The sequence below is a fragment of the Salvelinus alpinus genome, chromosome 13 (genome assembly GCF_045679555.1).
Source record: "Salvelinus alpinus chromosome 13, SLU_Salpinus.1, whole genome shotgun sequence".
NCBI classification, from domain to species: Eukaryota; Metazoa; Chordata; class Actinopteri; order Salmoniformes; family Salmonidae; genus Salvelinus; species Salvelinus alpinus.
The window spans coordinates 51,042,706-51,057,446 of NC_092098.1; the positions used below are offsets into that span (position 1 = coordinate 51,042,706).

At 46.7% G+C, this 14,741-nt stretch overlaps 1 protein-coding gene across 5 annotated transcripts in view; it reads left to right on the plus strand.

Annotated features, from left to right (window-relative positions):
• The window catches only part of LOC139537874 (phosphatidylinositol-3,5-bisphosphate 3-phosphatase MTMR4-like), a 106,533-nt gene that overhangs the window by 58,027 nt on the left and 33,765 nt on the right, over nt 1-14,741 (plus strand). For all 5 annotated transcript variants that reach the window (XM_071339731.1, XM_071339733.1, XM_071339732.1 and 2 more), the window contains 3 exons: nt 3,187-3,269; nt 12,291-12,457; nt 13,266-13,362. In XM_071339731.1, the coding sequence (XP_071195832.1) occupies nt 3,187-3,269; nt 12,291-12,457; nt 13,266-13,362 (347 nt within the window). The remainder of the gene's footprint in view (nt 1-3,186; nt 3,270-12,290; nt 12,458-13,265; nt 13,363-14,741) is intronic.

A 14,741-nucleotide genomic window follows, 5' to 3' on the forward strand; every position in this document is an offset into this window, starting at 1 on the left:
CGTTGGCATCCAGCAGTCCTCTCCTACTGACATCAGCCCCTGCTGTAATACAAACAGCCTAGTTGTTTTCATTCACTGGCCTGGCAGAGAGATTCCACCTCCTCTCGTCTCCCTCCCCCCACCTCCTCTCCTCTCCCTCCCCCCACCTCCTCTCCCTCCCCCCACCTCCCCTCCTCTCCTCTCCCCAACTCCAGTCAGCTTATAGCAGGACTCTGTTAAAGAACAGAACTTGCATAGGTCTGCACTGTCAAGAGTTTATGCTGCCTTCATATTAAAATGTTAAATTCCCAGTTTTTTTCCCCTTTTACTGTCTGTTTGTTCTGTTTGTTCAAAAGTATTCTGGGTAGTATGTAGGATTTAGCAACATTTTAGTAGTAAACATTAAGTAACATTTCCGAAAAGTGGCACGACGTACAGTAGGATTGGCATTCTACCAATGTTTTCTCTCAAGGGGTCTGTCTATTGCAAGGATTAAGCAACAGTTCAAAGAAGAGACCTGAAGGATTGGCGTTTGGCAGTGCAAGCAGGGTCCTGCTCTGAACCTATTCAGTCAGAGGCACAGATGAACTGTAGTAACCGTTAGTAACCGTTAGCCAACCAGCTCTCCCCCTAAGCCATACCGCCCTCCTTCTAATCGCTCTGTTCTCACCCTTTGAGCCCATTGAGTTCATTTCTCTTCTCTTCTCTCCTTCTCTTCTCTCCTTCTCTTCTCTCCTTCTCTTCTCTCCTTCTCTTCTCTCCTTCTCTTCTCTTCTCTCCTGCTCTTCTCTCCTTTTCTTCTCTCCTTTTCTTCTCTCCTTTTCTTCTCTCCTTTTCTTCTCTCCTTTTCTTCTCTCCTTTTCTTCTCTCCTTTTCTTCTCTTCTCTTCTCTCCTTTTCTTCTCTTCTCTTCTCTCCTTTTCTTCTCTCCTTTTCTTCTCTTCTTCTTTCTCTTCTCTCCTTCTCTCCTTCTGTTCTCTTCTTCTCTCCTTTTCTTCTCTCCTTTTCTTCTCTCCTTTTCTTCTCTCCTTTTCTTCTCTCCTTTTCTTCTCTCCTTTTCTTCTCTCCTTTTCTTCTCTCCTTCTCTTCCCACTCATTCTACCTTGTGATTTTGTTCTCTGCTTCAGTTTATTATCTTCCATCTTTAGACTCACTGTCTTTTGATGTTCCATTTAACCTCCACTTCCTGTTTTATTTCTTTAGTTTAATCATTTTTGCATTTCCTCACGTCTTGACTCTGCTCCCTCTCTTTATCTCTCTCTGCTCCCCCTCTTTATCTCTCTCTGCTCCCCCTCTTTATCTCTCTCTGCTCCCCCTCTTTATCTCTCTCTGCTCCCCCTCTTTATCTCTCTCTGCTCCCCCTCTATCTCTCTCTGCTCCCCCTCTTTATCTCTCTCTGCTCCCCCTCTTTATCGCTCTCTGCTCCCCCTCTTTCTCTCTCTCTGCTCCCTCTCTCTGCTCCCTCTCTTTCTCTCTCTCTGCTCCCTCTCTTTCTCTCTCTCTGCTCCCTCTCTTTCTCTCTCTCTGCTCCCTCTCTTTCTCTCTCTCTGCTCCCTCTCTTTCTCTCTCTCTGCTCCCTCTTTCTCTCTCTCTGCTCCCTCTCTTTCTCTCTCTCTGCTCCCTCTTTCTCTCTCTCTGCTCCCTCTTTCTCTCTCTCTGCTCTCCCCCTCTTTATCTCTCTGCGCTCCCTCTCTTTCTCTCTCTCTGCTCTCCCCCTCTTTCTCTCTCTCCCCCTCTTTCTCTCTCTGCTCCCCCTCTTTCTCTCTCTACTCCCCCTCTTTCTCTCTCTGCTCTCTCCCTCTCTTTCTCTCTCTGCTTCCTTCGCTCGGTCTGTTTCTTCTCCCTCTCTGTTCCCGGTGCCTGTTACTGTGTTGTAGATCTATCCAGGTGTGGACAATCACATTTCTGTGAGTACATTGTGTCAATGGCAACCCCCTCCTCCTCCCTCACAGTCTAGACTAGTCTGCTTCTGCCATTAATTCTCTGTTCGGTTCAGACTGACTGCTACTGGATCCATGTGCACCCTAGAAGAATAAAATGTCATTTAACTTTTCAATTGGAAGCAATCTAACCCCCCCCCCACCCCCACCCCCCACCAGCGTGGATGGTGATTGGTCAGCCTCGATCAAAAGTCGAACCTCATTGGGTAATTGTATAACTGTTTGGCGTGACGTCAGTAACACCTCTGACCCCCGTGGACCAATAACAGAGTGGACCCCGTGGACCAATAACAGAGCTACGGAACACGACAGACTCAGCATGACTGAGGGAACATTCTAGAATAGACTTCCGCACACTGCAGGGCTTGACCTAAAATGATTATATGGTTGTATAATGGTTGTTGTTTTGTGTGAATGAGATTAACTGCGTGGCAATTTACTATACGGCAGCTATGAAAAGTGTAAATACCTTGACATATAAACGGTCTAGTTTATGGAAGGTGATTTGACAACGGTAATAACCTGCAATGTGATGATTTTCTAAAAGGAAGTTCAAGTGATGCTGCTGTTTTGAAAAGGCTAGATATTGGTGTTGCTATGGAGACGTTGTTGTTGTGGGGTCTGTTTTTAGGCCTATACCCTAAAACAGAGGCTTGACTCAATTTACATAACCAATGGGGAGAGTCTACCACCAATGTCATCTTCCGATCCAGAAGTGCTACCTCTGCTGTGTGTGAAAAAAAAAAAATGTCTGTCTACCTCCTTGTGCTTGCAGCCTACTCTACAACAGGGTAGCTAAACTAGAAGTGGTGTCTATCCTGTGTAATGTAGTGTCTCTCTGGCTCCCCCTACAGGTGCCTCTGATGCTGATAGAGAGTGCCTACTCTACAACAGAGTAGCTAAACTAGAAGTGTTGTCTATCCTGTGTAATGTAGTGTCTCTGGCTCCCCCTACAGGTGCCTCTGATGCTGATAGAGAGTGCCTACTCTACAACAGAGTAGCTAAACTAGAAGTGTTGTCTATCCTGTGTAATGTAGTGTCTCTCTGGCTCCCCCTACAGGTGCCTCTGATGCTGATAGAGGGTGCCTACTCTACAACAGGGTAGCTAAACTAGAAGTGTTGTCTATCCTGTGTAATGTGGTGTCTCTCTGGCTCCCCCTACAGGTGCCTCTGATGCTGATAGAGGGTGCCTACTCTACAACAGGGTAGCTAAACTAGAAGTGTTGTCTATCCTGTGTAATGTAGTGTCTCTCTGGCTCCCCCTACAGGTGCCTCTGATGCTGATAGAGGGTGTGGAGTGCAGAGACATGTTTCAACTGCACATCGTCTGCAAGGACTCGAAAGTTGTCAGGTAAACGAGAGAGAAACTCCTATCGAGGAGAACGACACTGTAGCCAGTGACCGCCGTCGACTACTGTCAGGACGTACAGATTCACGGATGCCCTTGTGCCTTTGTTTAGTTTTCTGCCAGATCAAAAATAAGATTTTGTTTTCATAATAGTATTCGTTTTGATTTATGTTTGATTGTATTTTTTTAATTTTTTTATATATATATTTTTTAATATTTATCTGCATTTCAAGGCTCAGTTCTAAACAAGGAGACTTGGCAATAGTCTCTTTGTGTGTGTGTGTGTGTGTGTGTGTGTGTGTGTGTGTGTGTGTGTGTGTGTGTGTGTGTGTGTGTGTGTGGATTTTCCACAATATTTCTACTAGTGAGAACTGTTGAGAGAACGGCTTCTTTGTTCTTTGCTCGGAGTTGGAAAACAGATGTCATGAAGTTTAAGAACTGGTTTGGCTCAAAAACATTTAGATGACATTTATTATTATTTTTATGTAAAGACTTGATTTTTCAACTGAACTTTGAGCCCACTTCTCTCTGTTAGACACACACACACACACACACACACACACACACACACACACACACACACACACACACACACACACACACACACACACACACACGCACACACACACACAGTGTTCCCATGTCTTTGATTGTGATGGCTTTATCACACACACACACACACACACACACACACACACACACACACACACACACACACACACACAGTGTTCCCATGTCTTTGATTGTGATGGCCTTATCTCTCTCTCTCTCTCACACACACACACACACACACACACACACACACACACACACACACACACACACACACACACACACAGTGTTCCCATGTCTTTGATTGTGATGGCTTTATCACCCTCTCTCACACACACGCACACACACACACACACAGTGTTCCCATGTCTTTGATTGTGATGGCTTTATCACACACACACACACACACACACACACAGTGTTCCCATGTCTTTGATTGTGATGGCCTTATCACTCTCTCTCTCTCTCACACACACACACACACACACACACACACACACACACACACACACACACACACACACACTGTGTTCCCATGTCTTTGATTGTGATGGCCTTATCACTCTCTCTCTCTCTCACACACACACACACACACACACACACACACACACACACACACACACACACACACACACACACACACACACACACAGTGTTCCCATGTCTTTGATTGCCTTGTACCCTACCTGAGGAGCAGGTGTCATGTAGAAGGGCCCTTGGAAACACTGTTCTGTACCCCATGAACACTCATTACAATATATAACTATGGAATACTCACCACATTGAAGAACCCTCTTCACTAATGCTGGTGTTTCTAGCTCCAACAGAGCAGTAATGCTTGTGTTTCTAGCTCCAACAGGGCAGTAATGCTGGTGTTTCTAGCTCCAACAGGGCAGTAATGCTGGTGTTTCTAGCTCCAACAGGGCAGTAATGCTGGTGTTTCTAGCTCCAACAGGGCAGTAATGCTGGTGTTTCTAGCTCCAACAGAGCAGTAATGCTGGTGTTTCTAGCTCCAACAGGGCAGTAATGCTGGTGTTTCTAGCTCCAACAGGGCAGTAATGCTGGTGTTTCTAGCTCCAACAGAGCAGTAATGCTGGTGTTTCTAGCTCCAACAGAGCAGTAATGCTGGTGTTTCAAGCTCCAACAGGGCAGTAATGCTGATGTTTCTAGCTCCAACAGGGCAGTAATGCTGGTGTTTCTAGCTCCAACAGGGCAGTAATGCTGGTGTTTCTAGCTCCAACAGGGCAGTAATGCTGGTGTTTCTAGCTCCAACAGGGCAGTAATGCTGGTGTTTCTAGCTCCAACAGGGCAGTAATGCTGGTGTTTCTAGCTCCAACAGAGCAGAAATGCTGGTGTTTCTAGCTCCAACAGGGCAGTAATGCTTGTGTTTCTAGCTCCAACAGGGCAGTAATGCTTGTGTTTCTAGCTCCAACAGGGCAGTAATGCTGGTGTTTCTAGCTACAACAGAGCAGTAATGCTTGTGTTTCTAGCTCCAACAGGGCAGTAATGCTTGTGTTTCTAGCTCCAACAGGGCAGTAATGCTGGTGTTTCTAGCTCCAACAGGGCAGTAATGCTGGTGTTTCTAGCTACAACAGAGCAGTAATGCTGGTGTTTCTAGCTCCAACAGGGCAGTAATGCTGGTGTTTCTAGCTCCAACAGGGCAGTAATGCTGGTGTTTCTAGCTCCAACAGGGCAGTAATGCTGGTGTTTCTAGCTCCAACAGGGCAGTAATGCTGGTGTTTCTAGCTCCAACAGGGCAGTAATGCTGGTGTTTCTAGCTCCAACAGGGCAGTAATGCTGGTGTTTCTAGCTACAACAGGGCAGTAATGCTTGTGTTTCTAGCTACAACAGGGCAGTAATGCTGGTGTTTCTAGCTCCAACAGAGCAGTAATGCTGGTGTTTCTAGCTCCAACAGGGAAGTAATGCTGGTGTTTCTAGCTCCAACAGGGCGGTAATGCTGGTGTTTCTAGCTCCAACAGGGCGGTAATGCTGGTGTTTCTAGCTCCAACAGGGCGGTAATGCTTGTGTTTCTAGCTCCAACAGGGCAGTAATGCTGGTGTTTCTAGCTCCAACAGAGCAGTAATGCTGGTGTTTCTAGCTACAACAGGGCAGTAATGCTGGTGTTTCTAGCTACAACAGGGCAGTAATGCTGGTGTTTCTAGCTACAACCGGGCAGTAATGCTGGTGTGCCTAGCTCCAACAGAGCAGTAATGCTGGTGTTTCTAGCTACAACAGGGCAGTAATGCTGGTGTTTCTAGCTCCAACAGAGCAGTAATGCTGGTGTTTCTAGCTCCAACAGGGCAGTAAGGCTGGTGTTTATAGCTCCAACAGTGCAGTAATGATGGTGTTTCTAGCTCCAACAGGGTAGTAATGCTGGTGTTCCTAGCTACAACAGAGCAGTAATGCTGGTGTTTCTAGCTCCAACAGGGCAGTAATGCTTGTGTTTCTAGCTCCAACAGGGTAGTAATGCTGGTGTTCCTAGCTCCAACAGGGCAGTAATGCTGGTGTTTCTAGTTCCAACAGCGCAGTAATGCTTATGTTTCTAGCTCCAACAGGGCAGTAATGCTGGTGTTTCTAGCTCCAACAGGGCAGTAATGCTGGTGTTTCTAGCTCCAACAGGGCAGTAATGCTGGTGTTTCTAGCTCCAACAGGGCAGTAATGCTGGTGTTTCTAGCTACAACCGGGCAGTAATGCTGGTGTTCCTAGCTCCAACAGAGCAGTAATGCTGGTGTTTCTAGCTACAACAGGGCAGTAATGCTGGTGTTTCTAGCTCCAACAGAGCAGTAATGCTGGTGTTTCTAGCTCCAACAGAGCAGTAATGCTGGTGTTTCTAGCTCCAACAGGGCAGTAATGCTGGTGTTTCTAGCTACAACAGGGCAGTAATGCTGGTGTTTCTAGCTCCAACAGAGCAGTAATGCTGGTGTTTCTAGCTCCAACAGGGCAGTAAGGCTGGTGTTTATAGCTCCAACAGTGCAGTAATGATGGTGTTTCTAGCTCCAACAGGGTAGTAATGCTGGTGTTCCTAGCTACAACAGAGCAGTAATGCTGGTGTTTCTAGCTCCAACAGGGCAGTAATGCTTGTGTTTCTAGCTCCAACAGGGCAGTAATGCTGGTGTTTCTAGTTCCAACAGCGCAGTAATGCTTATGTTTCTAGCTCCAACAGGGCAGTAATGCTGGTGTTTCTAGCTCCAACAGGGCAGTAATGCTGGTGTTTCTAGCTCCAACAGGGCAGTAATGCTGGTGTTTCTAGCTCCAACAGGGCAGTAATGCTGGTGTTTCTAGCTCCAACAGGGCAGTAATGCTGGTGTTTCTAGCTCCAACAGGGCAGTAATACAAATAAACAATACACACACATTCCCCCAAAAAACGAATAATACGTTATATAGGATGAAACATGACTAGAATACAGTGTACACCATATAAAGTGGGTGAACCCGTATGTAAACATTATAAAAGTGACCGGTGTTCAATGACTATGTACATAGGACCGTGGTCTCTAAAGTTCAGGGTAGAGTACCGGGTGGTAGGCAGCTAGCACAGTCTCTAAAGTTTAGGGTAGAGTACCGGGTGGTAGCCAGCTAGCACAGTCTCTAAAGTTCAGGGTAGAGTACCGGGTGGTAGCCAGCTAGCACAGTCTCTAAAGTTCAGGGTAGAGTACCGGGTGGTAGCCAGCTAGCACAGTCTCTAAGGTTCAGGGTAGAGTACCGGGTGGTAGCCAGCTAGCACAGTCTCTAAAGTTCAGGGTAGAGTACCGGGTGGTAGCCAGCTAGCACAGTCTCTAAAGTTCAGGGTAGAGTACCGGGTGGTAGCCAGCTAGCACAGTCTCTAAGGTTCAGGGTAGAGTACCGGGTGGTAGCCAGCTAGCACAGTCTCTAAAGTTCAGGGTAGAGTACCGGGTGGTAGCCAGCTAGCACAGTCTCTAAGGTTCAGGGCAGGGTACTGGGTGGAGTCCGGCTAGTGACTGTTTAACAGTCTGATGGTCTGGAGATTTTCAGTCTCTTGGCCACCAGCTTTGATGCCACCTGTTCACCCTGCTTCCAGACCTCGCCTTCTGGATGGTAGCAGGGTGAACAGGCCGTAGCTCGGGTGGCTGAGGTCCTTGATGATCTTCTGGATGGTAGCAGGGTGAACAGGCCGTGGCTCGGATGACTGAGGTCCTTGATGATCTTCTTGGCCTTCCTGTGACACCGGGTGGTGTAGATGTCCTGGGGGGGGCAGGCAGTGTGTCCTCAGTGACTCAATGGGCTGACCACAGAGAGCCCTGTTGTTGTGAATGGTGGAATTTCCGTACCAGGCGGTGTTACAGCCTGACAGGATGTTCTCAACGGTGCATCTGTAGAAGTTCTTATGAGAAGCCAAATTTCTCCAGCCTCCTGGAGTTGAAGAGGCGCTGTTACACTGCCTTCACCACGCTGTCTGTGATGGGATCATTTCAGGTTGTGTGTGATGTACACACCGAGGAACTTGAAGCTTTTGACCCCCTCTACTGCGGCCCCGTCAAAGTGGATCTCTCGCTGCGGTCTCCTGTAGTCCACAATCAGCTCGTTCGTTTTGTTGACATTGATAGGAGAGGTTATTTTCCTGGCACCACTCCGCCAGGGCCCAAACTATCTCCCTGTAGGCCGTCATCGTTGTTCATAATCCTGTCATGGGTGAACTGGGAGTACAGGAGAGGGCTAAGCATCCCTGTTGAGGATCAGCGTGGCGGAAGTGTTGTTGCCTACCTTCACCACTTGGGGTCGCCCCGTCAGGAAGTCCTAGGACCCAGTTGCACAGGGCACGGTTTGGATCCCAGAACCCGGAGCTTGGTGTTCCTCCAAGATCATCACTATGGTGTTGAATGCTGAGCTGTAGTCGATTTTGAACAGTATTCTTACGTAGGTATTTCTCTTGCCCAGGTGGGATAGGGCAGTGTGCAGTGCAATGGCGTCGTCTGTGGATCTGTTGGGGCGATATGCGAATTGTAGTGGTTCTAAGGTGGAGGTGACTGTCTTTAACTTAGGGCTGGGTGATATATCTAATTCATTCCGATTTCATGTTTTTGCACGATATTCCAAATGCCTGTATCGCAAGAATCAAGGTCTGTTCTTTTTTTTGTTTTTATGAACATTTTATGTCCACTTGTTGTATTTTTGGTCTCGACTCTTTCACTCCTTCTGTGCTGTGTGTAACTTCACATTTACACCGGAGATCTGTATATAATGACGAGATGCTCATGTCTTCGCCCTAACAATGGGAGTCGTTGTCCCAAAGGTGGGAAGGCAGGCGACAAGCTTAGATCCAAAATAAGCCCATAGAAACGCATTGGGTTTATTTTGGACAGATTTTGGCCAGAGTAAAACCTCTCTCTTCACCTCTTCCTCTCTGCTTACACATATACCAAGCCCCTCCCCTCCCCTTGCCACTCACACCAACAGAGATGAGAGAGAATTTTATTTCACCTTTATTTAACCAGGTAGGCCAGTTGAGAACAAGTTCTCATTTACAACTGCGACCTGGCCAAGATAAAGCAAAGCAGTGCGACCAAAAACGAACACAGAGTTACACATGGAATAAACAAAACATACAGTCAATAACACAAGAAAAATCTACATAGTGTGTGTAAATGTAGATCACTTCTTCCTCTCTGAAAAGTGGTTTCAACTCGCTATTTGAGGTTCGGTCCGACAGAATTGGTCACATTAACACCGAAACACATTGAGACATTTGTTTACTGTAACAGAGGAGAAGTTAACTACTCCAACTTACACGCGGAACAGAAGTATCAATGACCATTTGGTTCTGGAAAACACATGCTCAGTATGTCACGTGCGGCATTATAGTACCATTTATAGTACCATTTATAGTACCATTTAGAGCACCATTTATAGCACCATTTATAGCACCATTTATAGCACCATTTCTGCCAAAGACTGTTATACCAGCTGTCTAGTCTGTTTTTTTTTATAAATGTGCGATAAGCATGAAAAAAAAAAAAAAAATGCATTTTGTTTTAAAGAATTGGCTACTCGTTCTCATTCTGAGAGATAAGGTAGACCCACTTGATTTGAACATCAAAGTGGACAGGCTAACATGCTGTTCAAACAGTTGGAGACAGACAGAGAAGGGTCCGTTCCTAACAATTCAACTGTTCTACCTTTGTTAGCTAGAAAATAGATAGATGGCTGAACCTGAGATATAAAGATTAGCTGACTGGCACGCAGGCTTGTGCTTGAGAGATAATGCTTATTAGACATGTGTTCATTTTCTTTAATGCCTGCTTACAGGAAGTTAGTCGTTATTAGGGAATGTGCATTATGGTTCTGGTTACATTCGTAACAAACAGGGCCTTTTCATAGATGGACTTGAAAGCCAGATCAGTGATTATTGCAACAACAAAAAAGCAGCTGCCAAGAGTGTACAAAGCTTTCATCCAGGCAAAGGGTGGCTATTTCGAAGAATCTGAAATATATTTTGATTTTACACTTTTTCTGGTTACTACATGATTCCATATGTGTTATTTCATAGTTGTGATGTCTTCACTATTATTCTACAATGTAAAAAAAATTAAGAAAAACCCTTGAATTAGTAGGTGTGTCCAAACTTTTGACTGGTACTGTGTTTTGTGACTCGTCCATAAGTTTGAATTTTTTTTGTTGTTGAATTTTAGCCCATATCGCACAGCCCTACTTAAACTAGTCTCTCAAAACACTTCATGAAGTGACCGCTACTTGGGCGGTAGTCATTTTAATGATTTCGTTTTCCTTGAATGTTCCAAGAATGTGTTTAGCTCATCCGGGAGCAAGGCATCGGTGTCTTGAAAAAAAATCTGTGATTGTCTGGAGTTCTTGCCACAAGTCTCGTGTCTGAGCCGTTGAATTGTGACTCCACTTAGTCTCTGTGCTGTTGTTTTTTGCCTCTTTGATTGCCTTATGGAGGTAATAACTACAGTCTTATGGAGGTAATAACTACAGTCTTATGGAGGTCACAACTACACTCTTATGGAGGTCACAACTACACTCTTATGGAGGTCACAACTACACTCTTATGGAGGTCACAACTACACTCTTATGGAGGTCACAACTACACTCTTATGGAGGTCACAACTACACTCTTATGGAGGTCACAACTACACTCTTACGGAGGTCATAACTACACTCTTATGGAGGTCACAACTACACTCTTACGGAGGTCATAACTACACTCTTATGGAGGTCACAACTACACTCTTATGGAGGTCACAACTACACTCTTATGGAGGTCACAACTACACTCTTATGGAGGTCACAACTACACTCTTATGGAGGTCACAACTACACTCTTATGGAGGTCACAACTACACTCTTATGGAGGTCACAACTACACTCTTATGGAGGTCATAACTACACTCTTATGGAGGTCACAACTACACTCTTATGGAGGTCACAACTACACTCTTATGGAGGTCACAACTACACTCTTATGGAGGTCACAACTACACTCTTATGGAGGTCACAACTACACTCTTATGGAGGTCACAACTACACTCTTATGGAGGTCACAACTACACTCTTATGGAGGTCACAACTACACTCTTATGGAGGTCACAACTGGTCTGTTTCTACACGTCCATGTTCCCAGTCACATTTGCCATGGTTAAATGTGGTGGTTCGCGCTTTCAGTTTTGCACGAATGCTGCCATCTATCCAGGGTTTTTGGTTTGGATAAGTTGTGTAGCTGGAAAAATATCCTTTATCCACTTCCTGATGAACCCAGTCACCGAGTCTGTGTATACGTCCAATACTATTCTCACAGGTTACCCGGAACATTTTTCAAAACAATCTTGAAGCGTAGATTCCGATTGGTCAGACCAACGTTGAACAGTCCTTACCACTGGAGCTTCCCGTTTTTTAAGTTTCTGCCTATAGGTGGGGAGGAGCAGAATGGAGGTGTGATCTGATTTGTCAAAGGGAAGGCGGGTGGGAGGGCCTTGTAGCCGGCGAGTAGCAGGGTCAGTGTTGCGCGTGTAACGCAGTAGATGTGTTGATAGAATTGCAGTAGCTTTTTCCTCACATATCCTTTTATTAAAGTCCCCAGCTACAATAAATGCTGCCCCAGGATATGCAGGTTCCAGTTTTGCATATAGTCCATTGTAGTTACTTGGGGGGCTATACACGGCAGTGATGATGACTGAAGAAAATTCTCTCGGGATGTAATGCGGTCGCCATTTTGATGGTGAGGTATTTCAGATCGGGAGAACAAAAGGAACAAAAAGGACTTCCTGTACATTACCACAATCACACCATGAGTTATTAATCATGAAACAAACCCCTTCTGGCTTTCTTTTTCCCGGAGACTTCTTTCTTCCTGTCCCACGTGATAGTCGATTTAATATGGTGAAACTGTGATAATCCGTAATAATATGACGAAACCGTGATATTGTGGTAATGGTTTTAAAGGTCCTGGTCTCTGACTTCCTGTCCTGATGTGGTTTTTGTTCTGTTATTTCCTCAGATGCCACTTCTCCACGTTCAAGCAGTGCCAAGAGTGGTGGAAACGTCTGAACCGGGCCATAGCGCACCCTGGCAAGCTGGAGGATCTGTTCGCCCTGGCCTACCACGCCTGGTGTCTGGGGAGCAGCACTGATGACGAGGACCAGCACCTACACCTCTGTAGACCAGGTCAGAGTCACGTGCGCACAGACAGACAGACATTTACAGACAGACAGACATTTACAGACAGACAGACATTTACAGACAGGCAGACGTTTATAGACAGACAGACATTTATAGACAGACAGACATTTATAGACAGACAGACATTTATAGACAGACAGACATTTACAGACAGACAGACAGACATTTACAGACAGACATTTACAGACAGTTACAGACAGACAGACATTTACAGACATTTACAGACATTTACAGACAGACATTTACAGACAGTTACAGACAGACAGACATTTACAGACAGACAGACAAGTGTGTGTGTGCATGCAGATACACACAGTAAGCACAGAGAATATACGGATTTTTGTGCTGAAGAATCAATGAACTGAGGGTTCTGGTTCCCTCTGTACCCATTGTGTTCATATCAAATCACCCCTTTCTCTCAGACAGGTGACCATGTCCTCTTTCTCTGTGTGTAGGTGACCATGTCCTCTTTCTCTTTCTGTGTGTAGGTGACCATGTCCTCTTTCTCTCTCTGTGTGTGTAGGTGACCATGTCCTCTTTCTCTCTCTCTGTGTGTAGGTGACCATGTCCTCTCTCTCTCTCTCTCTGTGTAGGTGACCATGTCCTCTTTCTCTGTGTGTAGGTGACCATGTCCTCTTTCTCTCTCTGTGTGTAGGTGACCATGTCCTCTTTCTCTCTCTCTGTGTGTAGGTGACCATGTCCTCTTTCTCTCTCTGTGTGTAGGTGACCATGTCCTCTTTCTCTCTCTCTGTGTGTAGGTGACCATGTCCTCTTTCTCTCTCTCTGTGTGTAGGTGAACATGTTCGTCAGAGGCTGCAGATGGAGGTTAAGAGGATGGGCTTTGACATGCAGAACGCCTGGAGAGTGTCTGACATCAACCTCAAATACAAGTACGACATACACACACACACACACACACACACACACACACACACACACAGACACACAGCCCCCCCAGTCTCAACGCAGAGCAGGAGGATTTATGATCAAACTGCTGCCTCATCATGTACGACACAGCACCACCCCCTTAATTAGCCATCCCACTCTCCTAAGCAGACACGTCTGTCTGTGCTGTCAAATGGTCCCAGACTAGCTAACGGAACAGACTGGATGGGGAGAATGACTCAGCATTTCAAATAGCCTTTTCTGTGCCAGTCAGTGTTTAAACCTTCTCTCTCTGTTGTTACTTGGCTCTTGATCATCTGTGTGACAGCTCTGTGAGAGAGAGAGAGGACGGTAGGGAGGGAGAGAGGACGGTAGGGAGGGAGAGAGGACGGTAGGGAGGGAGAGAGGACGGGAGGGAGGACGGTAGGGAGGGAGGGAGGACGGGAGGGAGGACGGTAGGGAGGGAGGGAGGGAGAGAGGACGGTAGGGAGGGAGAGAGGACGGTAGGGAGGGAGAGAGGACGGTAGGGAGGGAGGGAGGACGGTAGGGAGGGAGGGAGGACGGTAGGGAGGGAGGGAGGACGGGAGGGAGGGAGGACGGTAGGGAGGGAGGGAGGAGGGGGGGGGCGGTAAGGAGGGAGGGAGGGAGGGAGGGAGGGAGGGAGGGAGAGAGAGAGGACGGTAGGGAGGGAGGGAGGGAGAGAGAGAGGACGGTAGGGAGGGAGGGAGGGAGGGAGGGAGGGAGAGAGAGAGGACGGTAGGGAGGGAGGGAGGGAGGGAGAGAGAGAGGACAGTAGGGAGGGAGGGAGGTAGAGCGATAGGAATAGAGTAAGAGGGATTAGTGGGGGTAGAGTAAGAGGGATTAGTGGGGGTAGAGTAAGAGGGATTAGTGGGGGTAGAGTAAGAGGGATTAGTGGGGGTAGAGTAAGAGGGATTAGTGGGGGTAGAGTAAGAGGGATTAGTGGGGGTAGAGTAAGAGGGATTAGTGGGGGTAGAGTAAGAGGGATTAGTGGGGGTAGAGTAAGAGGGATTAGTGGGGGTGGAGTAAGAGGGATTGGTGGGGGTGGAGTAAGAGGGATTGGTGGGGGTGGAGTAAGTGGGATTGGTGGGGGTGGAGTAAGTGGGATTGGTGGGGGTAGAGTAAGTGGGATTGGTGGGGGTAGAGTAAGAGGGATTGGTGGGGGTAGAGTAAAAGGGATTAGTGGGGGTAGAGTAAGAGGGATTAGTGGGGGTAGAGTAAGAGTCGCTGTCATCGCTGTGACAGACTGCTCTCTAAAGGACCATCAGCCCGTGTGGCCCACACAGACTGGTAGTATACTGTTAGTAGGACTTTGTCTGACCTTCATAAATATTCAGCCCCCTTCAGCTATGACACTCGAAATTGA